This window comes from Pseudorca crassidens, chromosome 11 (assembly GCF_039906515.1).
Source record: "Pseudorca crassidens isolate mPseCra1 chromosome 11, mPseCra1.hap1, whole genome shotgun sequence".
NCBI classification, from domain to species: domain Eukaryota; kingdom Metazoa; phylum Chordata; class Mammalia; order Artiodactyla; family Delphinidae; genus Pseudorca; species Pseudorca crassidens.
The window spans coordinates 95,282,138-95,309,966 of NC_090306.1; the positions used below are offsets into that span (position 1 = coordinate 95,282,138).

Below are 27,829 nucleotides of genomic sequence, written 5' to 3' on the forward strand. Positions count from 1 at the left end.
GAATGGGGAGTTATTGATTAATGGGGACAGACTTTCAATTCGGGATGATGAAAAAGTTCTGGAGATGCATGGTGGTGATGGTTGCCCAGCCATGTGAATGTACTTAATACCACTGAACTGTGCAAAGTGGTAAAAATGGCAATTTTTTTTTTTTTTTTTGCGGTACGCGGGCCTCTCACTGTTGTGGCCTCTCCCATTGCGGAGCACAGGCTCCGGACGCGCAGGCTCAACGGCCATGGCTCACGGGCCCAGCCGCTCCGCGGCATGTGGGATCTTCCCGGACTGGGGCACGAACCCGTGTCCCCTGCATTGGCAGGTGGACTCTCAACCAGTGCGCCACAAGGGAAGGCCAAAATGGCAAATTTTATGCTATGTATATTTCACTCCAATTAAGAAAAAAAAGACAACTAATTTACAGTGAGAGAAATCAGAGTCGTGGTTATCTTTGAGAGAGAGTGACAGGGTGGAGGCACAGAGGAGCCTTCTGGGGTCTGGGAATGTCCTGTATTTGATCTAGTGATGGTTATAAGAGTGTATAGATTTATTAATAATCCCTAAACCGCACGTTCAGGATTTCTGCATTTTAGAGTATGGAACTTTAAAATATTTTAAATTCAGGGACTTCCCTGGTGGTGCAGTGGTTAAGAATCCGCCTGCCAATGCAGGGGACACGGGTTCGAGCCCTGGTCCGGGAAGATCCCACATGTTGTGGAGCAACTAAGCCCGTGCGCCACAACTACTGAGCCTGCGCTCTAGAGCCCGCAAGTCACTACTGAGCCCAAGTGCAACAACTACTGAAGCCGTGGCACCTAGAGTCCGTGCTCCGCAACAAGAGATGCCACCGCAACGAGAAGACCGCGCACTGCAACGAAGAGTAGCCTCGCTCGCCGCAACTAGAGAAAGCCCACGTGCAGCAACGAAGACCCAACGCAGCCATAAATAAATAAAATTAAAAAATGAAAACAAACAAAAATGCAAATACGGTAGAGAATTTTTTTTTTAATTCTCCAAGCGAAACTTCTTAAGTCCCAGCCAGAGAGGAGCTGGGCTCCATGGCATTCGTGGCAGTTGAGAAAAGAATCACAGAGTTGAGAAAAGCCAGCCTGCCTTGAACTGGGTGGGATGCAGGCATCCTCCACCCTCCCATCAGAACAGTGCTGAGCAAACACCCGCCCCATCCTGCCCTCTGGGAGCTCGCACTCACATCATAGCCACGCTTCAGCAGCCTAATTGAGCTCCTGTTGGTTTATTTTTGCGTAACTTCTTTTTGTTGCTTATTGGTTTTTATATGATTGGCAACTTTATTTTTAGAAGTGGACCATTGTTAACCTCTGATGTTCCATGCTCAGGCCACCTCCCTGCTGGGTCCTGGTCACACATTCCCATCAGTGAGTCCTCATCACACAGGGAGCCCCGAGGCTAAGGGGTACCTCTGCCCACTGAGGAAGGAGTGTGACCTTCGTTGGGAGCTCAGCTGAGCGGGGAGAGGGACCTGGGCTACCAGGTATCGGAGAGCTGATTACAGTAACAAGCCAACAACTGAGAGAGTTACCCTTCATCACTTACTGCGATGGTGTAAGATGCTATAAGATGGTATAAGCAAGATTGTAAAACTGGTGAGAGAGCCGACTCCCCTTCCCCCATAGGGTCAGATAGATGCTCTCATTGTTGAAGGAGCCAGAACACAAGGCTCCAGCCCTTTCATGGACCTTGGGTTTGGGGGAGGACCAGGGCTAGGGCTTGGAGTGGAAAAGCACAGGGTTCTGAGTCAGAAGGGGGAAGTGTCCTCCCCTCCCCCCATAAGGAGGCCTCCACCCAAGGCCTCCACCTAAGAGGCCTAGGAATGCAAAGATGCAAAAGAGGCAGGCGCCTGAGTCCTCGACCTCAGCTCCCCCAGAGCCGGCCCTGCACTGCGTGGACCCCGTCAGAGGTGGAGGGCTTGCGTGTGGTCAGGACTGCAAAGCGCGCACAGCGTTTTAACCGGGAGCCAATCTTCTCAGCAGCGTGGGTCTGTTGCCCTCTCTAGGTGGGGGAAACAGGGCGGGGAGGTGTTAGGCCCTCCCCGAGGTGACACGATGGAGCCCCTCATGCTCCCTGGAGAGCCCAGCACGCGTTGATCCCAGGTCACAAAGCTCGGTCCAGTGAGCCCACACCACTTCGATTTCTGGAAGGGCCTAGCTCCTCCCACTAGTGACCAGGCCTGGGGTGGCCCCTGCTGGGTGGGGTTCCCACCCCCCAGACCACAACGGAGGAGCACAGTCCACGCTTCCTCTGCCCCGTGGGGCATTCCAGGCGCTTCCCAGCCAGGCCTTTCCTGGAAGAAGAAAAGCAAAGAACAATCAGGCCAGAAATCCAGTGGCCACAGGTTCTGGGCACTCCCCACCCCTGGTCCCCACCCCTGCCCTGTACCCTCTTCCTTCGCTTCTCTTCTCTCCTGTCACTGTGTCTCTGCTCAGGAGAAAAGATACTGCTTCCTCCTACAGCCAGACTCCAGTATGGCTCAACGAGAACTGTCACCAAGCCTGTCTTCGTTTAAAATTTTATATTTTGTTCATCATGGATTTAAAAAATTGTTTTACAATATTGTATTAAAATGTTATCTTGATTACTGAGTATTTGGGTGTCTCCTGAAATTTTGCGCCCACGGGGATGCCACACTCACTTGGCCTTAACCCCAGCCCTGCTGTGCTCAGGGAGTCATTCGTTCATTCATTCATCCGTTCCACACACAGTCGCTAAGGGCCCCATAGTGCCAGGGCACAAGCTGGGTACTGGGGAGAGAAAGGGAGCCCCACAAGACAGTGTTGGGGAAAGACAGCTGTGAGCCCCGAGGATTGTGGGACAGTGGGGGAGGGAGGTGCAAGGCAAAGGGACCCCAGGGGAATCAAAATCATAGCAGCTAACACTTAGGGTTATCGTGCCCCAGGCTCTGAGCTAAAGTCTTGCTCTGGGACGTTTCCATGGCCCTTCGATGTTTGCAGATGCCTGTAAGTCACAGAGGTGGTTCCGGGACCCTGGTGAAGTTACATGCAGGTAATTTGCAAAAGGTCACACTCTGAGTAGGTGGCGGTGGGAGTCCAGGTCCCTGTGGCTCTGGGCTCTCGCCTGCTCTGGGTATTGCAGCGACTTCCCCCTGTGTCCCCCTGGGGGTGTCAAGGAAGGCTGCGTGGAGGAACTTTGCATTGAGCTGAGAGAGGATGCGTGGAGGTTTACAGGAAGACCAAGGATAGAAGGTAGAAGTACTTCTGGCCGAAGGAACAACATTTGCAAAGTCAGTAAAGCTCAGAAAAAAAAATTGATATGTTGGTGTCCACAATTCTGAGAAGCTGGGCAGTCTCCTGAAGAGTCACTTGTACGGAAAGAGGCCAGGCCAGCACCGCTTCCTCTTTCAACTTCTCTGTTTCCTAATGACGTCAGCATAAGTAGGAAGACTGAGAAGCTGGCTGGCTGCCGGCTGGAGACTCCAGCAGAAGGTCCGTCTGTCCCAGCACAAAGAGGTACAGCCCGGCTTTGAGGGTAGGCTAAAGGGCAGGGTGGGGAGCAGGGGGAGTGTAGGAGCCTGGGATGGAAAGGACAGGGAGAGCCCGGGGGTGCTGAGTGCACAGGTGTGCTCTGAGGACTTGGGAGGTCAGGGCTTGGTCTCTTGGGAAGTCCTGAACCCAGACTCCTAGGCAGCCAGTGGACGAGGAGACAGTGAGGGCCGACCTGCCTGGGTGTTGTATGAAGGGCTTTGGGGGGCCCAGGCCTCCCTGGAGGATCCTGCTGTCCTGGCAGCAGAGAAGATACCTGGGGCGGTGGAGAGCTCAGGCCTGGGAGTCAGACCCCTGTGTACCGTTGTCTTTGCTTTGTCACTAAGTTGTCACAAAGGTGTTGGTGGCAGTGAGAATATCCTGCCCTGGGCTTGTGTCTCATGTCTGGAAAGGGGAGAGCACTGATAGTTCCTGACATCCTGGTTCAAAGAGAGAGAGGGAGAGAGAAAGAGAGAGAGAGAGAGAGAGAGGGAGAGTGTGTGTGTGTGTGTGTGTGTGTGTGTGTGTGTGTGTGTGTGTGTGTGCGAGCATACGCATATACATATGTGGATGTCCACAAAGATGGAGAGATACTGGGAGACAGAGGATGAAGCCGGGAGCCTTGCTGTGGCCAGGCCCAGAGCTTGGTGCGGGTTGAGAAACTCACTTTGGAAGATAAGAAGACGCCCAGTCCCTTACTTACTTAGAGACTTGTCTTCCCCCGTCCAAGAATGTTTTCTTTACGGTCGCACTCCTCCCTGACACACTGTTGCTTAATTGGGTTTGGGCCCAGATGTGGATGCCCTGTACTGACGTGTGCTGGCTGAGTGGGGAGCGTCTGGGGGTGTCTGCATCCGGATGTGTGCAGGTGTGTGCACTTGCCCTGTGGACGGGAGGGCAGGTGTTTCTGTGGGTCCCCAGGGGGGTACAAGCCTGTGGACACTTGCCAGACAGGCTCCAGTGACAAGTTGCAAATGTGTGATGTTAAGTCTTCAAAGGCCCCACTGTTACACTTTTGTATAAACAGATTCTAATTTTCTCTACTTATCATCTTCCCTGTTTTCTAATGGTTTTATAATGAATAAAACCTTTCCTATTAATTTTTGGTCACCCTTGTTTTCATTCATTAGTTTTACTTATGTTGTCCTATATCCACTAATACTACAGGATACTTCACGAGTTCTTTAATGAACGTATTTAACACTAACCAAGTAAATACATGGATACCTTCTTTGTTAAAAATTGGGGGTACATAAATGAGATAATAACATACATATTGTCCTATGACTTAGTTTTCCACTTAATATTACATTTTGGACAACGTTCCAGAATAATACATGGAGATTTAACTCATAAATTAGCCCCAAGGGGTACATAGCATTTATTAGTATAGACACCCCACAATTTACCCAATCCCGTGTTGCTAGACCCTTACATGATTTCCAATTTTTCCACACCTGTGAAACTATTTCTGCAGCTCAGATTCCTAGAAGCAGAATTGCAGGGCAAGTGATTGCACGTTCAAACTAGTAATAGGTATTGTCAAACCATCCTCAAAGTAGCTGAACTAACATACACCTCACAGTCGTGCATAAAAAAGCTGATTTCTCTTTAGGGAAACAATCTTTTTTTTTTTTTTTTTTTTTGTGATACGCGGGCCTACTCACTGCTGTGGCCTCTCCCGTTGCGGAGCACAGGCTCCGGACGCGCAGGCTCAGCGGCCATGGCTCACGGGCCCAGCCGCTCCGCAGCATGTGGGATCTTCCCGGACCGGGACACGAACCCATGTCCCCTGCATTAGCAGGCGGACTCTCAACCACTGCGCCACCAGGGAAGTCCAGGAAACAATCTTTTAATTGTGTCCAATGTAATGGATGAAAAGTATCTGGTTCTTGCTTGGATACATCCTTTCCCTGGTGGTGGGTGAAGCTGTGTGTCTTCCATGTGTTTAATGGCCATTTGGATTCCATGTATGACGTGCATGGAAATGTCCTTTTTCCATTTCTTGATGGGTTCATTGCATTTATGTATTAATTTTAGGAGTGCTTCATTTATTATTTATATACGTTGAAAATATATTCTTCCATATTATCATTTGTCTTTTTTATCTGACATGTTGAAGATATCTTGCATTGTATGCAAACGTGGTCATTGCTCTTAAGTCAAATCTGTCATTATTTTTTATTTCATGCTTTCTGGATTCGGCGTCTTATTCAACCGCTAAGATTAAAGAAATATTTTTAATGCTTTTATCATTTTAGTTTTGACTTTTAAATCTTTAATCCATCTAGAATTTGGAGAGGTGGGTAATATGTAAAGTAGTAATCTAACTTTTAAAAAAAGATCAGCTGATTGTCTCAATATCATGAAATATGAGTATGCAACCCGTGCTTTCCTCTGTGATTTGAAATTCCATTATTCCTTCCCAACTTCCTACTTGGTTATTTTCCTTAAATAACCATCTGTCTACTATTACACTCATTATTTTTCTAGCTAATAGAGCAAGTCCCTCATGTTTGATTTGTTGTAATCTAGAATCAGTTTGTTAAGCCAATCGAAAATCCTTTTGGAGTCTTAATTTACTCTTAATTTAGTCTTAATCTAAACTAAGGGAAGGATTATTTTGGGAAGGATTGACCCCTTGACCCCAAAATAGTGGTCATGACAACAGCAGGCAGCCTTCTCCTTTTTGTCCCTGTAACTGGGAGGGCACTAACATTTCCCTTTGACTCTGATATTGCCCCAGGTTTCTAGTACATACCCAGAAATGCCAATGTTCCCTTCAATTCCTCATTTGCCAAGGTTTATTTCTTTGTTTAATCAGGAATGGCTTTTGTATTACCAAAAATTTAGGAGCAACTGTCAAGATAAACTTATCCTTTTTTTCCTTTTAATCGGCTGATCTATTTCTTTTTTTTTTTTTTTTTTTTTTTTTTTTGCGGTACGTGGGCCTCTCACTGTTGTGGCCTCTGCCGTTGCGGAGCACAGGCTCCGGACGCGCAGGCTCAGTGGCCATGGCTCACGGGCCCAGCCGCTCCGCGGCATGTGGGATCTTCCCGGACCGGGGCACGAACCCGTGTCCCCTGCATCGGCAGGCGGACTCCCAACCACTGCGCCACCAGGGAAGCCCTGATCTATTTCTTTTAATCATGTATAGAGTTGATGCATTCTTAAAGTCTTTGTCAGATTGTACTATGAAATTGTTTTTGTCTGGAGTGAATTTGTGCTTTGATTTTTATTTTCCTTTTCCAGTTTTTACTTTTATCATTAAATTTCTTCATGAGTTTGGGAATTTTTGTGTACATGTTTATTTTATTTGGAGTGAGAAAGCTTTTGGCTTTTCTCACCTCTTTCTCCCTCTCCCTCCTCCTCCTTTGCCCCTCCCTGTCATCCTCTTGCTCCCATGTTTACCCCTCACTCTTAGTGATTTTTAACCCTTACATTTTAAACACACATATTTAACTTATATTTTCCGTCAGCATTTGGGCTTACTTAGAATATATACGCTCCTCCAGAACCAGACAAGATCCTTAACGAGTTTTCAGTTCTCCTCTTCTTTTCACCCCTAACCTCACAGCCAGCTGCCATGTTAAAATCATCTTAGTTTTACTTCAATATTGTTTCCATGTTTATTTCTTTTCACTTTATACAGTAACTATTCTTATTTACTTAACTATAAGTCTTATTGGTTTCTTCTCTCAACACTGGTTCCAGTATCACATGCTCTCTTTCTTTCCTGGACCTTTTATATTGTCTGAAATCCACACTGGACTCATTTTCTTAGAAAACATCTGAAAAGCTTTCATTGTCCTTACATTTCCAAAATGTTGTGGGTTTTTGCCCTTGAACTTCAAAATAAGCTTGACTTTTTAAGATTCTAGGTTCAAACATATTTTCCTCTCAGTATTTTCAAGACATTACTATCTATTTAGAGTTCCAGGTCACCTGTGACAGAATCTTGCCAACCTGATCTTTTTTCATTGAAAATAACTCGTTTGCTCGTCTTTTTCCTTCTGGAAGCTTCTAGGATTACCCTTTTACTCTTTGATGACAGAAAGCTCATTAGCATGTGACTGAGTTTGGTGCTATTAAAAAAAATGAATCTTGCTTTTCACTTAGTGGATTATCGTCTCCTTTAAAGCCCTGTGAATTTTTCTTCTGTTTCCAAGTGTATCTCTTTGGTTGCATGTGGAAATCCCCAAATAACAGTGGCATAATAATATAGAAGTTTATTTTTTCCCTCACATAGAAGATGTTCAGAAGTAGGCAGTCTCAGACTGGTATGGTTGTTTCACAGTGAGCAGAGGGATTGAGGTTCCTCTTTTTCTGTTGCATATGACCTCCACTCTCAAGATAACCTTATAATCAAAATGGCTGCTGGAGCTCCAGTCATCACTTCCAAATTGCAGACTGGAGGAAAGGAAAAAAGCAGGAGGACAAAAATGGATTCCTCTTACCTGAGCCAAGTTCCTTTAAGCAGCCTTTCTCGGAAGGCACACCCAACGATTCCACTCACATCTTCTTGGACAACATTTTGTCACATGACCACACTTAGCAATAGAAGAGTGTAGGAAATATAATCTTTTATTCTGTGCAGCAATAAACCTAGCTAAAATCTGAGCTTCTGTTACCAAGGAGGAAAGGGACAGCTAGGTAGCTGCCACTGTCTGCCATACCTGCCCTCAATTCTCTCTGTCTTCTGCTTCTAGATGTTGGAACTCCTGGATTTCTTTTCTAGGTCTCAACTTTTCTCTAAGACTTTCCATCTCCTTGCTTATTTGCTGTCTTCAATAACTACTTTTGTAACATGACGGTTTATAGTGTTAATTCTGTGATTTAGCCCATTATTGAGTTGTGGTGTTTGTTTCCTTGTTTGTTCATTTGTTTTTTATGATCTCATACCTTCAGATTCCAAGAACTCTGTTTGTTCTTTGCATACCAGTCTGTTCTTAAATGCCTATGATTTCTCAAATTTCCCTGAGGATGTTAATTAAGATGTTTTAAAGTTTTGTGTTGTCTTTGCTGTATCTGTGCATGTCTGTAGAATGTCTACTGGGTCAGCGTATGTCAGAATAGACACATATGATACCAATAATTGGGAAATACAACCACTATTGGCATAGTGGTTAAGAACATAAACTTTAAAGCCAACCTGCTGTGGGTTTCAATGTCAGCCTGTTCCTTACTAGCTGTATGATCATGGACCCTATACCGATTTCCTCAACTACAAAGTGGAGATTTTAACCTACACGTTGATGTATTAACATCTGTAAAGCGCTTAGTACAGTGCCTGGCTAATGGTAAGCACTTTATAATTGTTAGCCACTAATATGTATTCGCTGCATGTATGTGTCTTTTAGACTTGTGTCCTTTGATGTCATTAATTTGCTTGAACTAGTTACAGTGTAAGGGTAGTCACCTGTTCTCCATACTTCTAACACATTTATTTTGCAATTTGTCCTCTGCTTTATGGTTCAGTTATTTGTATAAAATACAGAAGCGTTCACTTTTATGCACTTCTGTCAGCCTTTGTCTCTCTGATTTCTTCTAGCGCTTTGAAGCTTAAATAGTTCAAAGATTCACTTCTATGGTTTGCAAGTTTCATACGATGTAACTACATACATTTCATTGACCTGATATGTGGAGAATGGTGTGAGGTAGGGATTTAGGCTGATATGTTTTATGTTGTTATTCAATTGTCTCAACACTTTTTATTATTCCATCACTTCACACTGATTTGTGGTTGCTTCTTCATCACAGAGTACATTCTCTGGTGAAATAGAGTTTGTCTGGTCAGTGCGTCCATTGATTTATCGTGTGTGTGTGTGTGTGTGTGTGTGTGTGTGAGAAAACACATTTCTTTACTTAGACCTTTGCAGTAGATTTTGCCATTAGGTGGAGACTCCTTATTTTTATTGAAGTATAGTTGATTTATAATATTTTGTAGGCTTCAGGTATAGAGCAAAGTGATTTGGGGCACATGTATATGTATATATCTATTTTTTTTTTACTTTTGATTCTTTTCCATTATAGTTTATTACAAGATATTGAATATAGTTCCCTGTGCTCTACAGTAAACCCTTGTTGTTTATGTATTTTATATATGGTAGTGTATATCTGTTAATCCCATACTCCCAGTTTATCCCTCCCCCACTTGCCCTTTGGTAACCATAAGTTTGTTTTCTATGAGACTCCTTATTTAAAAAAAATCTCATTAACTGTCCTCACATATATATTTTTTTTCTTCTGAGTTCCCGCAAAAAAAAAAAAATCTTGTTAATTTTTGATTAGAATTATGTTAAACCTATAACTGACTTTCAGATGAATTGACCTCTTTACACGTGCAGTATTTACATTTGTGCTAAGATCCAAAGAGAAGCTCTGAGTTTTTAGGCAAGCTACAGGTAGGCAGAGGAAGCTGCCCCAGCTCACGCAGACTCTCCCAAGCCTGCCATGGCATTGCCCCCTGCAGGACCTGAAGTGGACAATACCGTCCCTCAGCTACAGACAAACCCACGCTTCCTTCCTGAGCATTTCCTGGACTAACCACCCTGTAAACATCATTGAGTTTGGTTCTCCTCATGACCACCATGTGAGATACGTTGGGTTGTGCTGATGTTACAGATGCAGAGAGCAAGGTTCAGGGAGCACTGGTGAGTCAGCCAGTGCACAGGAGGGGCACAGCCTGTGTTGAAAGTCAGTTTGACTGAGCCCAGGGCCATGCTTTTCCCAGCAAGGCAGCTTCTGGGGTCCATGTGTACAGCTTGAGTGAAGTTTTAGACAATCTTAGGGGCAGAAAAGGAGTCACAGTCCTCTCTGTTCTACTCTCCTGGTACTTCCCAGGGCTGGATGAAATGAAAAAAGGAGATCCCCAGGCTTCTGCAGAGAAAAGGGAACTGGCGTTTCAGGGGGTGGTGTGGGAGGAATGAGGTAAATGGAAAAGGGCAGGGAGAGTCCCAGGCCCCTGCGTGTGTGTGTGAGCGTGCATGTGCTCACATCCAGAGGACCACACTCCCAACACCCAGCGACTCCCCCAGGCAGATGTGGGTCAGTACCAGGCGGACCTGGGGACAAATCAAACACCAGGCCTCCCTCTTAGATTTTTCTCAACACCGGTGCACTGGGTACCCAATGTGCGATCCAGTGGGAACCCACATCTTCAGAGGCCGTTAAGTGCATCTCCCTCACGGTCGTGTCCCAGGCACTGAGGCTGAGGAGAAGGGACTGTCCCAGGTGCCAGGCTGAGGCAGCGGTGGGAGCTGGAGCCCAGGCATCAGAGCCACTCCTGGGTCCGCCCCACCACGTGGGCCGAGTCCCAAGGGCTGACGCTTCCTTCCGCAGGCCTAGAAGAGGCAGGGTCCTGGAGAGAGGATCTCCAAGAGGCGAGGACATGGGTCTGGCCTGGCCCCCAGCTGGGCAGCAACACAAGATTCTAGAACAATGAGGAGTCCAGACCCTACCCAGACCTGGACCCACCTGAGCCAGCCACCTGCTCTTCCAGAGCTGACTCCAGAGATGGCGCTGCCCCGGGGGCTGGTCCCCCTGGCCCTGCTGCTGCTCTGCTGGGGGCCCTGCATGGCAGGGGCCCAAGGTGAGCCCGATCGCTCCCTCCCCCTCTCCCTCCGCCTTCTCACTGCTGTGCCCCATCCCTGAGGAAGCTCCAGACCCTACGCCCCAGCCTTCCCTCCCTTCCTTCCTTGCCCCCCGCGACCCCTGCTATTTCTTTTCTCTCCCGGTCATCCCTGGAGTCCCCTCTTCCCTCCTCCCACGTTCCCGCTCATTCTTCTCTGGCCTCCTGTGAAGGCCTCTCTGGTTGTGTGGCTTCTCTGCCCACATTTGTCACTGCGGCATCTGAGGCCTCTGACCTCCTGGCTGGCCATTCCAGTCCTTTCTCTGACCCTCCCTCGCCCCCAGACATCGGCACCTAGACGGCCTCAACCAGTTCCCACCACGGCACCTTTGCTCCCGGGGACTCTCAGCCTGGGGGTCTCTCCTCCTGCCTGGAGGCCCTGCTGAGATGCTCCCCGGGCTCTTCAGGCCCATGAACCCCCCTCCCCAAGGATTCACTGAGAGCTTGGCTCCCCTGATAACCCTGGAGACCACGCTCCCTTTCCCAGCAGCTGACCACGAGAGCAGGGTGGGGACATCCCAGAGTAAGGCCCTGCCACACTGCCCCTTAGGGGTGGGTTTGCGCCTCTGCTCCCAGGCCGCAGCACCCAGGGGCCCAGGGGCAGGGCATGTGCCTGATGCCTGTCCCCACCCTGGGGTGGGAGGGACCCTGTTCCAGGAGCAGGGCAAGGTGGGGGCTCAGGACATACACTGTGAATCAACTGGACTATGTGTTTCTGTGCAGACAGGAGGGTCCGCGGCTGGCACCCTCACAGCTGCAGAGCCCCCAGCCCCGCCCAGGGCTCCTGGGGACCTCTGTCTGGCCTCCAGGAGCCTCTACGGGACTCTGGGAGACTCCTCCCCAGTGCCACACACCAGGAGGGGCTGGGAGGGGCGGTGACAAGGGACATCTGGAGGGGAGAGGTGTGACCCCCTTTCTGCCTCCCCCTGTCAGGGACCTTCCCCCTGCAGACCCTGCGCTGCCATAACGACTACACCAGCCGCATCGTCTGCAGGTGGGCGGACACCCAGGACGCCCAGCGGCTGGTCAACGTGACCCTCCACCGCAGGCTGAACAGGCGAGTGAGGCCGGGCCTGGGACCGGAGGGCAGGAAGGGCCTCTGCTGTGGGGACTGTGCTGGGGTCGGGGCTGGACGGGGGTCGGGGCGGGGAGGCCCCTGCCCAGGAGCTGCTGCCCCATCAGGCGGCCTGCCACGCCCGTGGGCTGGTGTCTGACATCAGGTTTGGGGGAAGAGCCTCCTGTGTTAATATCGTTGTTATGTTGGTGATGATAATCTTCTCTTGTTTTGTCACAATTGGACAAGATCACCAGGCAGAAATTGATCTCGGTTCATCCTCCCTGTGAGGCGGGCAGGGATATGATGCCCAATTCACAGATGAGGAAACCGAGGCCGTGGAGGTGAGGTCCCTCCCCCAGGCCACACGGTGGGGAAGTGGCCTGAGTGGGACCAGTGTCCTGCGTCCAGCCTGCATGGCTGGGCTCCACGTGCCCCCCGGGCCCTGCCACCTCCAGAGTGGCGGTTTCTCCTCTCTCCTCACAGCATCTCCCGGGCCTACCCCATTTGGGAAGGTGCTCCCACCATTCTGGGATTTGGTGAGAGTCTGACTCACCATAATAGAAATGAAAGAGCTGGCATCACAGGGTCTGGGGTGTGCCCTGGAGGCCGCCCCTGGGAAGGAGCCGCTCCCACCCCACAGCGTCACTGCCCGTCCGTTCTCTCTCCTGCCCTCCCAGGAGCCTCAGTCTTCCTTGTCCGCTGTCCTCAGCCCCCACCCCACCTCCCACCCTTAGCTGTGACCCACTTCCTTCTGCTCCTCCCACCCCGACCCCTAGCCCCCCACCTCACACATCTGCCGCCTTCCTGGCCCCACCCTGCAGGATCTGCCCTGTCCCAGGGCTGCCTGAGGCTACAGCCGGGGTCCCACCTGGTCTTGCTGCTCAAGGACATCACTGCCACCACAGTCCCGACTGTTTTGTTTTTCAGTCGCCTTTCCCTCCTTTCCTTCTCCACCACAGCATTCAATCCATCAGCAAATGCTGCCAACTTTATCTGCAAATAGAATGTGAATCTGGCTAACGCCATGGTTCCAAACACCTCCTATCTCTGAGATAGTCCAAAAGCCTCCTAACTGGTCCCTCCCCTTCCAATATTGCCACCCCCTGTGACCCAGTGTATCCCCAGCCCAGGAGCCAGAGGAATCCTTTCAAAGCATGCCAAAATGTCACTCCTTTGCTCATAACTCTGAATTTTCCCCAGTTCCAGTGAAATCAAAATAATCATATTTCCTTAAATTCCTTTTGAGCACTGGCCTCCCATCACCTCCCACAACTAGGCTTCTAGACCTCCCACACTTACATCTCTACTCTGTGCACACTGGTTAACTGCCTAGTTATACAGCGCTCCAAACCTGTGCCTACCCCAGGGCCTTTGCACTTGCTGTTCCCTTTCACTGAAATCCCCTTTCCCCGAAATCCCCTTTCAGAATCCGCATGGAGTCCTCTCTCATCTCCTTCAAGTTTCTGCTCAGATGTCACCTTTTCTAAGAGACCTTTCCTGCCTCCCTTATTTCAAATTGTATCCCCAACCCAGCCCTTCTGGCCTCTTCATACCTCTTTCCTTCTTGACTTGTCTATGCACAGTGTTCTCCATTTGACACACGACCTAGTTTCTTCAGTTGTTTCGTGTGTGTCTTCCTCTATTAGGATGTCAGCTCTGTTGACAGGAATTTGTGTGTGTTTTGTTCCCCGCCAGGCCCCCTGATCCTAAACAAAGCCTTACACATGGGAACCACTCAATAATGTTTGTGAAGGAGTGATTCTTCTTCTCTCTGGGCTAACCTGCATCCTCTCCTGACAGGGGCCTTCCGCAGCCAGTGTCCTGCGATCTCAGTGATGGCATGCCCTGGTTCAATGGCCATTGTCCCGGCTGTGTGCCCAGAATGTGTGTCATTCCCTACGAAGTTTTTGTCATTGCTGACCATGACTACTTCTCATTCCGACCAGACCAGCCTCTGGGTGCCCAGCTCACCGTTACTCTGAGTCAGCATGGTGAGGCCTGGGGGCCCTGGCCAAGGGTGGTCCCCTGTGTGGACAGGGGTGTCCAGGCTGCAAGAGATGGGCCAGGGAGGGAGATCCTTCAAGGGGTGTAGACAGCGGCTTGAGTTGGGTTTGGTTCTTGGGGGGAGAGGATACAGTCTCCTTAGATGGAGGCATTGGGTCAGGTTCAAGGTGAGGAGCCCCAGCCTAAGGTACCCACCTCTCCCAGATGCTCCAGCACCTGCCACGTTATTGCCTTCCAGACCTGAGGCTTCCCGTCTAGAAGAACAGTCCTTCCTAGTCAGATACAAACTTTATTCTTTCACCGATTTGGTCTCATGGAACGTCTGTGACAGCCCATTTAATAGATGAGGCATTTGAGACCCAGAGCAACTACGTAACTTTTCCGAAGTGCCACAATGAACCATGACGATAGTGATGGGCCGGACTTGCCGGGTGCTCTCTGCATGTTGGAGATGAAGGTCATCCCCTTACTGCCCTCGCCGCGCGGCCCCCAGTGTGTGCGCTGCGTGTCCACAGAGCCTAAGAAAGTCGATGGTCTTGGGTGGGAGTCGATGACCATTTTATATGAACAGTCGGGCTTCATTTAACTGTACCTCAGACAGAAAGACAACCAGCACTTTCATTACATTAATTCAATTATATTTGTGCTTAGAATGATTCTGAAATAAACATGGGGTCATTTTTAAAAGTTAGTATTGGGCTTCCCTGGTGGCACAGTGGTTGAGAGTCCGCCTGCCGATGCAGGGGACACGGGTTCGTGCCGCGGTCCGGGAAGATCCCACATGCCGCGGAGCGGCTGGGCCCGTGAGCCATGGCCGCTGTGATGAAACAGGCTGAGAGAGCAGGAATTTGCCCAAGGTTAGGTAGTCAGATGCTAGTGTCTGAATTTATTGTCCTGGATCCCAAACCCTGGGCCACCTGCTGCTCCTTGCAAGTGTCGGATGGGGAAGGGGCTCCAGGCTTTGCTTCCCGCCTCTGTTCATCACAGCAGCACAGAGCTGTTGCCTGGAGGAGGGGATGAGTTAGGCTGTGATGAATTCACTCCAAACAATGTCTCAAAACATGTGTCTGATGGATGAGAAGGAGTCCCGTCCCGGTGGAGCTCAGAGCGTACAGGGCGGGACACACCAGATGTTGTCGGGTGTGATCACTTACTGAAGGCGGGTGCGTGCCACGTGCCGAGGGGCAGTGGACAAGGGGCCCCTGGGAGGTCAGGACAGGTTTCCCCAAGGAGGGAGCTTTGCAGGGAGATCTGAAGGGTGGGAGGGAGGAGAGTGGGAAGAGCATCCTTGGCAGAGCAAGGAGTGTGTGCAAAGGCTGGACGACTCGGGAGGATGAGGCAGGTTAGGAAAACCGCAAGTAATGGTGTCTCAGAAGCATCAACTTCGAGAGGACTGGGCAGTGCTAAGGAGGGGGGCAGGGAAGGCAGGGGCCTGACCTGGACAGGCTTCTGTGCTCTGCAAAGGAGTTGTTTAGGGGTCAACATCTAGACGATGGAGAGCCACTGAAAGGGCATGTCATGATCAGATGTGGGTGTGATGATGTCAGAGGTGGGTGATGTACAGTGTAGATGGCAGGCGACAGGAGGTGGTGGGAGGACGGAGAACAGAATGTGACCTAAGGTACTCATCCCAGAGAGAAATGATAGGGATTCAACTGCCGTACGGCCAAGGGATGGGAAATTGGAGGGATACAAATCAAAGTTAGGCTATACAAGCAATTCATTCATTAATCTGCTCTTCAATAGAACACTTGCACATACAGGAAAGCAGTGAACAAGCCATCAGTGTCCCTGACCCTGTGAAGCTTAGGAGTGATGACAGGTGTCATGGTTGAGATGGGGACCACTTAGAAATGGCGAGGGCAGTGTGGCATTTGCCTGCCGGAGCATATGTTGAGTGGGAAGTTCAGTTTTAGCCCAAACCATTTAGGCAATGAATCAGGGAGGCCTTGAGGTGCTGGGGAACGGAGAGATGTGCATCTGATCTGCTCTGAGGTTACACATGTAGGGATCGGAATATTTCACTTCCTCTGTCACCTCCACCTGTGAAATGAGCTCATGGACTACATCCCTCAGGTTGGATGAATAGGTTTTCCATTGGTTTCCCAGTCTGTTCAGTTGGGAGCAGCTTCCTACGGCTCCAGGCTGACAAGGAGTCCCACTGCATGACAGGCTCAGGGGCTAGGAGTGCATGATTGATTAGTGATGCCTTCTGGGGCTGGGGCTGGGGCAGCGGTGCTCTGGATCTGCCATTCTGGGCTGAAAATTTTCTGAGGCTCCAGCTCTGACACGCTCTTTCATGCCCTGTCCCCTGTCCGGCATAGAATATTGACATCTCGTTTGTCCCTTACGGAATTTTTTGTGTTGGAAAGTCATCTCTCAGCATTCAGATATAGAAGCTTCAGGAAGTCTGCAGCCATGCCATTCATGGATGACTCTGCTCACCCAACCCTGTAGGTCCCAGCAGGTGTCTGCCTGCTGTTGGTGATGGAATGATTTCGTGAAAAGTCTCTGAAGGTGGACCTACATGTACTCATTCATTTATTCCTTCGTTAATTCATTCACTTTGTCCCCATATGCAATGAACCACTCATCTCAGGCCCTGGGGAGAGGCAAGGGGGTCAGGACCCCACCCCTGACATCCACAAGCTCCTGGACTACTTGAGGGGGCAGATGTGGAAGCATCTATATCCTCCAGGGCTATAAGGATCATACAAAGGGCTATGGTGGGGCAGGAAAAGGAGCAAGGGATTCTGCTGGGGGAGGGGTCCAAGAATGTTCTAGAGGAGGAGACATGTCTATTGGGCACTGAGAAGAGCAGGATGACACTGGACACTGAAATAAGAAAGTGTGGACAGGAGAGGGAGTAACATGAGCCACAGCGTCCTCTGCTGGGAAGGAGGCCACACACACCTCCTCATGGGCAGTGGGGACAGGAGGAAGGTCCACTTGGAGTGACTGGCAGCCCTTTGCATGGAGCTTATGTTCTGGGCGCCCAGCAATCTGCACATCTTCATTCACATGCACATTGGATCCTCACAGTTCAGCAGATGAAGGTCTGAGGCCCACAGAGGTGAGGGGTCTCTCCAAGGTCGCTCAGTCCGTGGCGGCAGTGCTTGGCCTGGAACCCAGGTCTGTCCACACATGGGCCATGCAGGCCCTGAACCTCCCACACAGTCGTCCAGCCCCTTAGGGACGCTTTCCTTCCTCTCTCTCCAGTGCAGCCCCCCGCACCCAGGGACCTCAACATCAGTGTTGCCGGGGACAGTGTCCTGCTGTCCTGGAGTGTGGCCCGTGGGGGTTCCCAGAGCCACTGGCTGTCCAGCCTGGAGTTTGAGGTGGTCTACAGGCGGCTTCAGGACTCCTGGGAGGTAGGGACCCCACCAGCTGTGCCCTGCGCCCACGGGGACCTGGCCCAGCCGTTCCTGCTCCAGCAACCCCTCTCTCCCCCAGGACGCCCCCACCATCTACTCCAGCGCCTCCCGGGCCATCCTGGGGCCAGAGCACCTCATGCCCAGCAGCACCTATGTGGCCCGAGTGCGCACCAGGCTGGCCCCGGGCTCGGGGCTCTCGGGACGGCCCAGCCAGTGGAGCACAGAGGTTCGCTGGGCCTCCCCGCCAGGTAACAGAGTCGGAATGGGACACTGCCCCCCTATGGGGAGGGCAGCTCATTACAGCTCCTGGACAGAAGGCGTCCAGGGGTCCGCCCCATGGGAACCACAGAGGCTCTGAGCCATGTGTTCACAGTGACTTCCCTGGCCCACCCCGTCCCTACTGTGACTCTGCAGAGGCAGTGGCTGCATCTTACTCACTTCTGGGCCCCAGTTTGTTGCCCACTTTCCGTGGAGGAACAATTACAATTTAATCACAAAGGCATATGAGCATCTGTGTTTTCGTGAGAGCTGCACCTTACACAGACATACCAACGTGATTGCGTTAAATTCCCAAACCCTGAGGCTGACACGCCCTCCCAGCTTTGCACAGGGGAGTGTGAAGGCTCACAGAATTCACTCTCTGACCTGTGTTTACACAGCTGGCCCTTTGGGCTGAGTTCAACCCCCTGGTCTTTTTGGCCCCAATGCCCATAATCTCTCTGTGATGAGCCTCATGGTGGGCCCACTGAGGGCTAGGGAATGAATGAATGAGGACTGAATGAGGGACTGTCTCCCTCCCAGGGAATGAGTCCCAGCCCCAGAACCTCCAGTGCTTCTTCGACGGGGCTGCCCTGCTCCGCTGCTCCTGGGAAGTGAGGTCCGAGGTGACCAGCTCGGTCTTCTTCACCCTCTTCTACAAGTCCGGCCCCAGTGCAAGGTGAGTGTCCCCTGCCTCTGTCCCCTCTGCTCCTCTAGGCCTAACCATCTCCTGGCCTCCTTCTGCCCCTGGAGGCCCAGCAGAAGCCACAGTTCATCCGGAGGTCTCATTCCTCATGTGGCCCTGCCTCCCCCTGCCTCCCCTTTGCCGTGATCCTCAGGGAGGAAGAATGTTCCCCAGTGCAGATGGAGGAAACCAGCAGCCCTTACATCCGGCACTGCTGCCAGATTCCCGTGCCTGACCCCAGGAACCACAGCCAGTACATTGTCTCTGTTCGACCGAAAGCGGAAGAGAAACTTATAAAGAGCTCAGATAACAGTGAGTTTGCCCCCAGCCTTCTGCACAGAGAGTCTTGTGACAGCACTGTTTCCTTTGTAACCCGTATAAACTCAGGGTTCCCCAGGGCCCAGTCTTCATGTTTGTCACTTTCAGTGAAAAGTCCAGGGAGCAAATTGAACAAACATGATTCCCATGGGTCCTGGAAGTTCTCAAGTGGCAATAATGCAACAGTGACGATGGTCAATAACATGAAGGAAGATGCAATTGATCTTCTCAAGAATATCAATATTAAAACCTTGACCTCATTCTTTTAACTCTATTTTCCCTTCCAGCTTTGCAGCTGCTCTGAAGTTCCTACTGTTGCCCGTGGCCTCTTGGTCGTCCCACCAAATTTTCCCTTTCTTTCCCTGTTTGATTTTTCTCTTTCAGGTTTCCAAAGTCCTCCCCTGATGGATATTTTCAGTCTTCAAGATAATTGATCTATGATTTACTTCTTCATAGAGCGTATGCAAATGGACTGGGGACTAGCGCGTATGCAAATGGACTGTAATTCCTTACAGGTTAATTTTCCTGATTCCTGGTACATAGCAAGGACCTTATGCAAAGGAATCTCCTGCATTGCTTCACGATGATCAAGTTCTTCTGCCCAGTCTTTAGTGTGTGTCGGAGACAAGCAGCCAGTTTGTCCTAGTCACCTGGGTTTGAACCCACTACTTCCTCTTTGGGAACCTCCAGGTTGCAGTCTTTGTCTCTAACACTTGTTAGCTGCTTGTCCTTAGCAAGTTACCTGATCATTCTGGGGCTCAGTTCTCTGCCCGAGAAGTGGACAAATTGTGTATTTACTACATAGGGCTGCTGTGAGAATTGAGAGAAATAATTCATGTAGATTGAGCATTCATAATAATGCTTAGGACACTGTCAATACTGTAGATTAGAAAAAATTCATAGTAACTTTATTTCTACTTAAATACTAGGGGTAACCCATACTGTTGGTCACTTCACTACAAAACAAGTGTATCTCAGCATCTCCCAACTGAAGGGTGGCTCAGGTCAAAATAGATGAGATGGTGAAGTGGGGCTGCAAAGACCCTGAGATGGTGAAACCTGGGGTCCTGGGTCAGTGGAGAGAGCACCTGTGACCAGCATGGAACACAAGGGATATTCCACTGGAGGAATGTTAGAAATGATGTTCTCTAAAAGTTTCCCTCCCTCCAGTCCAGATGGCTTCTCCAACCCTCAACTTGACCAAGGGCAGAGACGGCTACATCCTGCACTGGAAAGAAGGAAAAATGAACTATGAACACATAGCTTGCATCTTCCAGGTCCAGTACAAGAAAGAAGCAGCCTCATGGGAGGTGAGGGCCTGTGCCCGAGGAGTGGCCTGGATGGGGGAAGGGGGAAACGAGAAAGACCAGGGAGAGTGCCACCTGCCAGGTTCCTGGCTCCCAGCAGGTGCCCAGTCAGAGGGAGCCACTGGGAGTTGGTGGTCGTGCCCCTGTGCAGTCAGCAGGTCATTGTCCCTTCCCTTGGTGAAGGAACTGAGACTCACAGAGCTGATGTGAACTTGACCAAAATGAACGCGTGACCCTGAATCTCAAAGGAGCTGTAGACTTCAGGACGAGAGACAGGTGGAGGAAGGGTTTTCAAAACTCATAAAGGGGGCATTTCTTCGCGAGAATCTCATCCAGAATGCAAATGTGCAGCTGCTAAGAGGAGAGCTGCTCCCTGCGAGGTGCGCGGGGCTCCAGCCTGGGACTCAGTGTCTGGGCCCCGCCCCCAGGTATCCATCAGGGCCTGTGGGCAGAGCCTGGGGCTCCACAGAGGCCAGTTCAGAAACCTCGGAGCCAGCCCCAGACCTTCAGGCTGGAAATGGGGAAACTGAGGCCAGAAGGGGGTGTGTCAGTGGTGGAGCAGGAAGTGGTCCCTGGGCTCCTGAACATCTGTCTAAGGGTCCAGAGTCCAGTCATCCTGCAGTGCACCCCTGGGAAGGCCATAATTAGGGTCCAGGCTGTCCCAGGAGGAGCTGGGAGGCTGAGTGGGGACATGGTGACTGACTCCTCAGGGTTTCTGGGCCTCGGTGTCGTCATATGTCACGGGGTGCATTGCAACAGGTGCTGTGCCCCTGTGGGCACTGGAGCATGGTCCTCCGTGGTGAGAGTGATGCTGCCTCAGATCTGATGCGACTACAAGCTGGGGACTGATGGGTAGCAGAAAATCTGGGGTGCTGAGGCGGGAGGGCTTCATAGCTGTGCCCACGTGCACCAGACCTCAGCACACTTGCTCACACACCTGCACCCACAGGAGACCAAGACAGAGGACTTCCAGAACGCCCACAGCATGTGCCTGCCCCCTCTGGAGCCTGCCACCAGGTACCAGGCCAGAGTGAGAGTCAAACCTGACCCCCGAGGCTACAACGGGATCTGGAGCGAGTGGAGTGAGGAGAGCTCCTGGGACACTGAGTGGGGTATGTCCTCCCGGCCCCCACTCACCCCTCCAGGCACAGCCCCACTGGACAGAGGACGGGGATGATAGGGGCATGAGATGTAACCCCACCCCAGGCTAGCATCCTTCCCTGCCAGGTGTCATTAGGGATGAGAAAGTGACACCTGGTGTGCAACACGGACTGCAGGTGAGGTCTCGAGAGTGCAGAGGAGAGCACGTCTCACCAACAGGTCTCCCTAAGCCTGGACCTTAGCCCTCTGTTAATATGGCCCATGCTTCCCATGCTTCCATTAGCTTTTGTGGCAGCTACTACCCAGGGACCACTCAGCCTGAGTTTTCTGTTACCATAAAGAGCTACAGACTGGGGCCTGGGATTGGAAAGCTTTGGTCTGATTTCTCAACCTTCCCTCAATCTGCACTTGCTAATTTCATTTATCTGTCACCATCGCCATAGCGGCCACCAGGAGACAAGTACAGAACAAGGTCCGGGAGGTGATGGCAGAGAGAGGAAAAAGTGTTGGCAGCAAAAAAATAAAAAAAATAAAGTGTTGGCAGCAAGGTCCCCCAGCCAGCCATAGCAGGGAAAGAGCGCGAGGAAGAGGACCCCAACCAAGCAGAAAGAAGGGCTGGGCCCCTGGACCTAAGGGAAGGAGACCAGGGGAGTCCTGGAGGCGCCCAGCCTCTGAGGGGCTTGAGGCCAAGTGGAGAGTTGTGAGGGCCCCTGATGGGCCTTTGCACCTTCTGGTTCCTCCACCATCACCCCTTTCCCTGTCTCGGCCTCTCCAGGCCTCCCTGTTCTTGATGACCACCTTCTATGCTGCCTCCTTCAGGAAGTGCCCTATGATTGCCTCTGGCTGCAGTCACTGCCCACCTACAGCAACACCAGCTACTGGACAGGATCTAACCCTCTGTGTCCTGCCCGCAATCCAGCACTGTGGGTGGCTCAGACAAATGTCCTCTTCTTCTTAGTCTGTTTCTGGCCTCTTCTTCCCCTCTGCATGCCAAAGCAGCAACTTCACCTCATCTCCTGAGCCCCCAGCCCTTTCCCTCCCCAAAAGCTAATGCTCCTGTTTCCTCCTGGCTGCCTGGAAGCGCTGCCCACGTGGGTCCTGGCGCTCACCCTGGTCATCAGCACCTTGATCCTGCTCGTGTCCCTGCGCTTCTGTGGCATCTACGGGTACAGGTAAGGTGACTCCAAGATGGAGGAGGGCGCTACCCAGGGCCCCAGACGATGCCAGGGACCCCACAGCTGACTTTCTCTAGTCTCTGCTCTGCAACTCACACCCTGTGGGGCCTTGGTCAAAGCTGCCCGTTCCCTGGGCTTTACTTTCACCTCGGTACATGAGCACGAGGCAGCTGCCCTGAGGTCTTGGGCAGCGGTCACCTCCCTGCTGTCTTTCCAGGCTGAACCAGAAGTGGGAGGAGAAAATCCCCAACCCAAGCAAGAGCCACCTGTTCCAGGTAGGGGCTGGCTGTGCTCCTGCGCCCACGTCCCCACACCCGTGTCCTCCTCCCTTCCGGTGGGCCTTGAGTAGGGGTGGTATGTGGCCAGGCCAGGGGCTGGGAAGCTCTAAGAGCCGGGCCGGCCCCTGCAAGCCCAGCACTGCGATTCCCTGGGCCCCCCCGATGCACAGGGTACCCCGCCCGGGGGGACTCACGTGGAACAGCAGAGAGGGCTGGCGTGGGGATGCCAGGACCTGGGGGGCACAAGGAGAGCCTTAGTCACATCGGGGACGGGAGGGGTGGTGGGAAGCAGCGTGGCTTCCCCAGGACAGGGCAGCAGCGCTGAGCTCTGAAGGATCGAGGGTGGTGGCAGGTGGGAGAGGCCACTGCTGGCAGAAGGCGAGTGGAGGGTGGAGACAAGACTCCTTGGAGAGGGAACCTGAGGGGCGTGGGCGGTGAGTCTGGGGCGCAGCACGGGAGGCTGAGAGGACACCGGGGAGGGCGCCGGCACGTGGGGGACGGGAGCCCTTTGGTCAGGCAGGTGGGGCCAGGACGGCCTTGGGAGGGTCTCACGGCCAGTGCGGAGGAGACTAGGGGTGAGCATGGAGACAGGGACAGCCCAGATGGGCGTCCTCGTGGGCACAGGCTGCCCGTCCTTGCTGCCCAGGGCCCCGGGCCAAGTCCCAGCCCCTCTCTGGCCTTGTGTTCCTGGGGTCAGGAGGGTGTGGTCGCTGCTGCCCATGCTGAGATGCCGCCACGTCTGGGGGCTCCTGAACCCTCGCCACCCTCAAGGCCCTCCCCCCACCTCACCTCCTGGGGTGCCCCCACCCCACAGGCACAAACGCCCTCTCTCCCCCCAGAACGGGCGCGCCGGGCTCCGGCTCCCACAGGGCACGCGCGCCGTCGGCAGCGGGAGCCACGCACACAGGGGGCTCTGGGGGGCCAGCTTCGCTCAGCCGGAGGGGTGAGTGTCGGCGCGGGATCCCTAGGAGGTGGGACGGTGGCTCCCTCCTGCACGTCGGGGCTCAGGGGAGGTGGCCTGGGACTGGGGCTCAGTGGGAACAGGGCCCTGGAGGCTGACTGCTCTAAAGCGAGAGATGTCCCGGCTGGACGGGGCGGGAAGAGCTTCCCGATTCCCAGCTTAGGGAGGGTCATGGCCAGAAGCCGGAGACTGGAGCAGATGACCTCCCTCGGCCCTGCTGCCCAGGGGGTCGCCACGCTGCCTTGGTCCCGCTGGGTGGCAGAGGATCTGCGAAACCTCATGGCCTCAGCAGCTGAGCGGCCAGCTCACCACTAAGCCTCAGGTGGGGCAGGTGAAGGCCGAGGGCATGGCCGAGCCCAGGCTGGGCGCTGACGCTGCGTGCTGGCAAGGAGAGGGAGGTGGGAGGGACCACAGCTGGCAGAGCGTGACCTTGAAGGAGAGCGCGGGGGCTGGAGGGGGACCCACAGGGAGGCTGGAGGGGCGTCCGGTCTCCTGTTCCCGGCCGGCTCCCTCACCTCGCCCTGCTCTGCGTTTCCCGTGAGCTCTGGGTGGAGCCCGGCCTCCATCCCACTCCCTGGCTCCCTGTGCGGGAGCTGAGGCGTCTGTCAAGGGTGGTGTCAGTGTCCCTGGCCTTGTTCTCCCCACAGGGCGCCCCCTGTAGACTTCGGGCACAGTGAGGTGTCACCTCTCACCACAGAGGACCCTAAAGATGCCTGTGACTCGTCATCTGAGCCTGACATGACTCTGGTCACCTCGGACCTCCGCACGGAGCAGCCGCCCGGGCCCCCGCCAGAGCTGGCCACCCCCGCAAGCAGGCCTGAGAGCCAGGCTTCCGGCTTCGATTTCAATGGCCCCTACCTGGGGCCGCTTGACAGCCGCTCCCTGCCGGACATCGTGGGCCAGCAGGGGCCCCTACGGACAGGCACGAGCAGGAAGCCGCAGCCCCCGGGGCCCCTGGAGTACCTGTGTCTGCCCACAGGGGGGCAGGTGCAGCTGGTCCCACTGGCCCAGGTGATGGGGCCGGGCAAAGCCAGGGATGCGGACCTGAGGTCCAGCCCAGGCACCGAAGGGAGCCCTTCCCTGGAGCCAGGGGCAGGCCCTGCCCCTCCTGAGCCTGGGGTGATGGTGGGTGGTCAAGGTCCGAAGGACAGGGCCCCCCCAGGTCTGCCCACTGGCTCTCGGGGTCCTGAGGAAGGCACTGTGGCCACTGGTTACGTCACCACTGCAGAGCTGACATTCACCCCACCCACGGGGGCCCCATCTCCTTCCCAGGCTCCCCCTCTGAGCCTCCCCTCAGACCGGAACCCCAGCCTCTGTCCTGGACTGGCTGATGGTCCCCCTGGACCCCTAGCCCCACTGAAGCCAGAGTTCGAGGGCTATGTGGATCTCCCTCCAACCGCAGGCCAGTTTCCCCAGTCCCCTCTGGCCAGCCCTGCCCCTCCTGCAGCCAGCAGTCCTGTCCTGGGCCCAGGACCGCCCCGGGCAGATGTGTTCTCAGTCTCCCCAACCCCTGAGGGGCTCCTCGTGCTGCAGCAGGTGGGTGACTACTGTTTCCTCCCTGGCCCAGGGTCTGGGCCTCTCTCACCCCAGAGTAAGCCCACCTCCCCAGGACCCTGTCCTAAGATCAAGGACCTCAACCAGGTGTTCCAGGCCAAGAAGCCCCCGTCTCAGGCCACTCCCCAGGTGCCGGCCATTCAGCTCTTCAAAGCCCTGAAGCAGCAGGATTACTTGTCACTGCCCCCTTGGGATGTCAGCAGGCCTGGGGAGGTGCGCTGAGACCCTGTAGACGTTGAGGGAGGGGCATAGAAGGACAGGGTCTGCCTTTCCTCCTGCCCTGCCTTTCCCTCCTGCCAGCCCCTGGTCCCTTCCATGGTCCTTTCCGCAAAGCCAAGGAGAAGTTTCCATGTTGTAACGTGGAGACCAGAAAAACAAGTCAACCATCTACCTCCTCCCTTGACCTTCAGCAAGGTCAACCTCCTCTTTCTCTCCCTCCCTCTCTGACACACAGGCGCACGCGCGCGCGCGCACACACACACACACACACACTGTTCTTTCAAATTCACTTCTTTTAGGTTCTGAATTATTAGAGATTTATACACATACTCATTTCATTTGCCCCCATTTTCCTTTTTTCCCAGTTTCCCTGCTTTTCCTATTGTCTTCTCTTTCCACTGATTTATCATTAGAGTGAGTTTGAGGTCTGGGCTAAGCCTATTCTGAGATGCCATGTCTCAGTCAGAGCCTATTCAGATTCTGACATGTCTGGTTTCATGGAGGACTTCTGTCTGTCCCTGGCGGGCATGAACGCACACGACAAGATTCCAGCCCAGGGACTTCCCCGGCGGTCCAGTGATTAAGACTCCGCCCTTCCAATGCAGGGGGCGCAGATTCGATCTCTACTCAGGGAACAAAGATCCCACATGCCATACCCTGTGGTGTGGCCCAGTGCAGGGAGGGGAAGAGATTCCAGCCCTGAGGCAGGAGGCAGAAGGCGTGGGGTGAGGGCTTGGGGGTTTCAGGCTTGGAAGAGCAGCCCTGGACTCAGCAGCCCTGGACTCGGGCGCTGCAGCCCCAGACGTGGTAGCAAAGCAGCAGCCTCCATTGTCACTCCAAGAAATGGGCATGGTGTGAGAATCACTGTTCTGAGCTCATAGGAAGCCCTGCTAGTCTCACAGAGGTGACTGGGGAGCCTCAGGGACCCCAGGCCCTGCATCCTGTACAGGCCACTGACCTGAGCAGTGGACAGTTGCCAGCTCCTGGTTGAAGTGATGTCCTTCCTACACCCAGGCTGGTGGGGCCTGGAGAAATTCAGGAGGGGAGGGGAGTCCAGAACACACATCGACTGCAGAAAAGTTGGAGAGAACTGCTCAACAAGGGAAAAAGGAAAATGACCCAAGGGCATGTACACTTGGGCTTATAGTCCAAATCTCCCAGTTTCCCTTCCTCCAGAAAGACCTTAAAAATGCCATGTCCACCAGCCATGTACAAGGGGCTTTTGGTCTATGGCCTGACTTACGCTGGGAATCATGGTTCTTTTAAATCTTTGCCTTTCTGATATGCAAAAAAAAATAGCATTAAATTGTTTTAATTTGCATTATTTGAGAACGATCATGTTTGCACATATTTTCATAGTTCTTGGGCGTGTGTATTTTTTTACTGATCTAAGCCCGTTAAGGTCTTCATTGTGTTGGATGTCCACTTTTTTCTGATTAAGCTTTAAAAGCTATTTAGCTCCTGCCTTTCATAGATGGTGTAAATTTGTTTTCCTCGTTTGTGGTTTGTCTCTTAATTTTGTATGTGACGCTTTCGGATGTATTCAACGTAGACTTGTCTGAGTGATCGGATAGATCTACGGGTGAACTTCTTCACGCTTCCACTTTGGGTGTCAAATTGACAAAGCCCTTCCCCGCTTCAAAATTGCATTTGTCCAAAGTTATATTTTTTTCTGGTTCTTTTTGTGTTTCAAGCTTTTCATGTGAAGTTATAGTGATTTTGGAATATATGCACGTGAAACGGAAAGCCGGTTTTATGTTTCCCCTAAACGAGTCACCTGGGTGTTCCGGCATCATGGATTGAATTGCCCATTCTTCGTCCATGTATCTGAAAGGTCACATTTATGATATAGAAAATCCATGTGTATTGTCATTTTCTAGGCTTTCCTTTTTATTAAGTTGTCCCCTCCATAGCACCCCACCATTCTAACTGTTCTAGCTTTATAATATGTTTTAATAGGTGGCAGAGCAAATGTTCTTGTTCCTTTTGTCCACAAATCCCTGTTCATTACAGCATTGTCTGTGGTCGAAGAAAATGATAAACAATTTAAATCCTCACCAATAGTGAAATTAATCACAACATTTGAGTCCATTCTAAGGTGGAATCCTGTGTTCAAAATGAATGAGGTGGGGGACTTCCCTGGTGGTGCAGTGGTTAAGAATCCACCTGCCAATGCAGAGGATACGGGTTCGAGCCCTGGTCCGGGAAGATCCCACGTGCCACAGAGCAACTAAGCCCGTGCACCACAACTACTGAGCCTGCGATCTAGAGGCCGCAAGCCACAACTACTGAGCCCGTGTGCCACAACTACTGAAGCCCGCGCACCTAGAGCACGTGCTCTGCAGCAAGAGAAGCGACTACGATGAGAAGCCCGTGCATCACAATGAAGAGTAATCCCC

At 52.4% G+C, this 27,829-nt stretch overlaps 1 protein-coding gene across 2 annotated transcripts; it reads left to right on the forward strand.

The window, feature by feature from the left end:
• The first annotated feature begins 3,429 nt into the window (after positions 1–3,429).
• On the forward strand, positions 3,430–27,302 carry CSF2RB (colony stimulating factor 2 receptor subunit beta). 2 transcript variants are annotated; one of them, XM_067697947.1, is made up of 14 exons: positions 3,430–3,497; positions 10,851–11,100; positions 12,073–12,196; positions 13,997–14,187; positions 17,420–17,571; positions 17,654–17,822; positions 18,376–18,511; positions 18,672–18,829; positions 20,006–20,145; positions 21,092–21,254; positions 22,325–22,415; positions 22,636–22,693; positions 23,536–23,639; positions 24,305–27,302. In XM_067697947.1, the coding sequence occupies exons 2-14, from the start codon at positions 10,950–10,952 to the stop codon at positions 25,431–25,433; spliced, it is 2,766 nt and encodes a 921-aa protein (XP_067554048.1). In that variant the 5' UTR covers positions 3,430–3,497; positions 10,851–10,949; the 3' UTR covers positions 25,434–27,302. The 2 variants fall into 2 exon arrangements, with proteins under 2 accessions (XP_067554048.1, XP_067554047.1); XM_067697946.1 differs by having other exon boundaries at positions 3,464–3,516.
• Positions 27,303–27,829: the final 527 nt, after the last annotated feature.

Excerpts from the sequence above, each read along its gene's own strand:
- CSF2RB (XM_067697947.1), top strand. The coding sequence starts at position 10,950 with ATGAGGAGTCCAGACCCTACCCAGACCTGGACCCACCTGAGCCAGCCA. Across the intron at positions 12,197-13,996 it reads CTCCACCGCAGGCTGAACAG|GGGCCTTCCGCAGCCAGTGT; the intron begins GCGAGTGAGGCC and ends CTCTCCTGACAG. Across the intron at positions 21,255-22,324 it reads CTCCTGGGACACTGAGTGGG|CGCTGCCCACGTGGGTCCTG; the intron begins GTATGTCCTCCC and ends GCTGCCTGGAAG.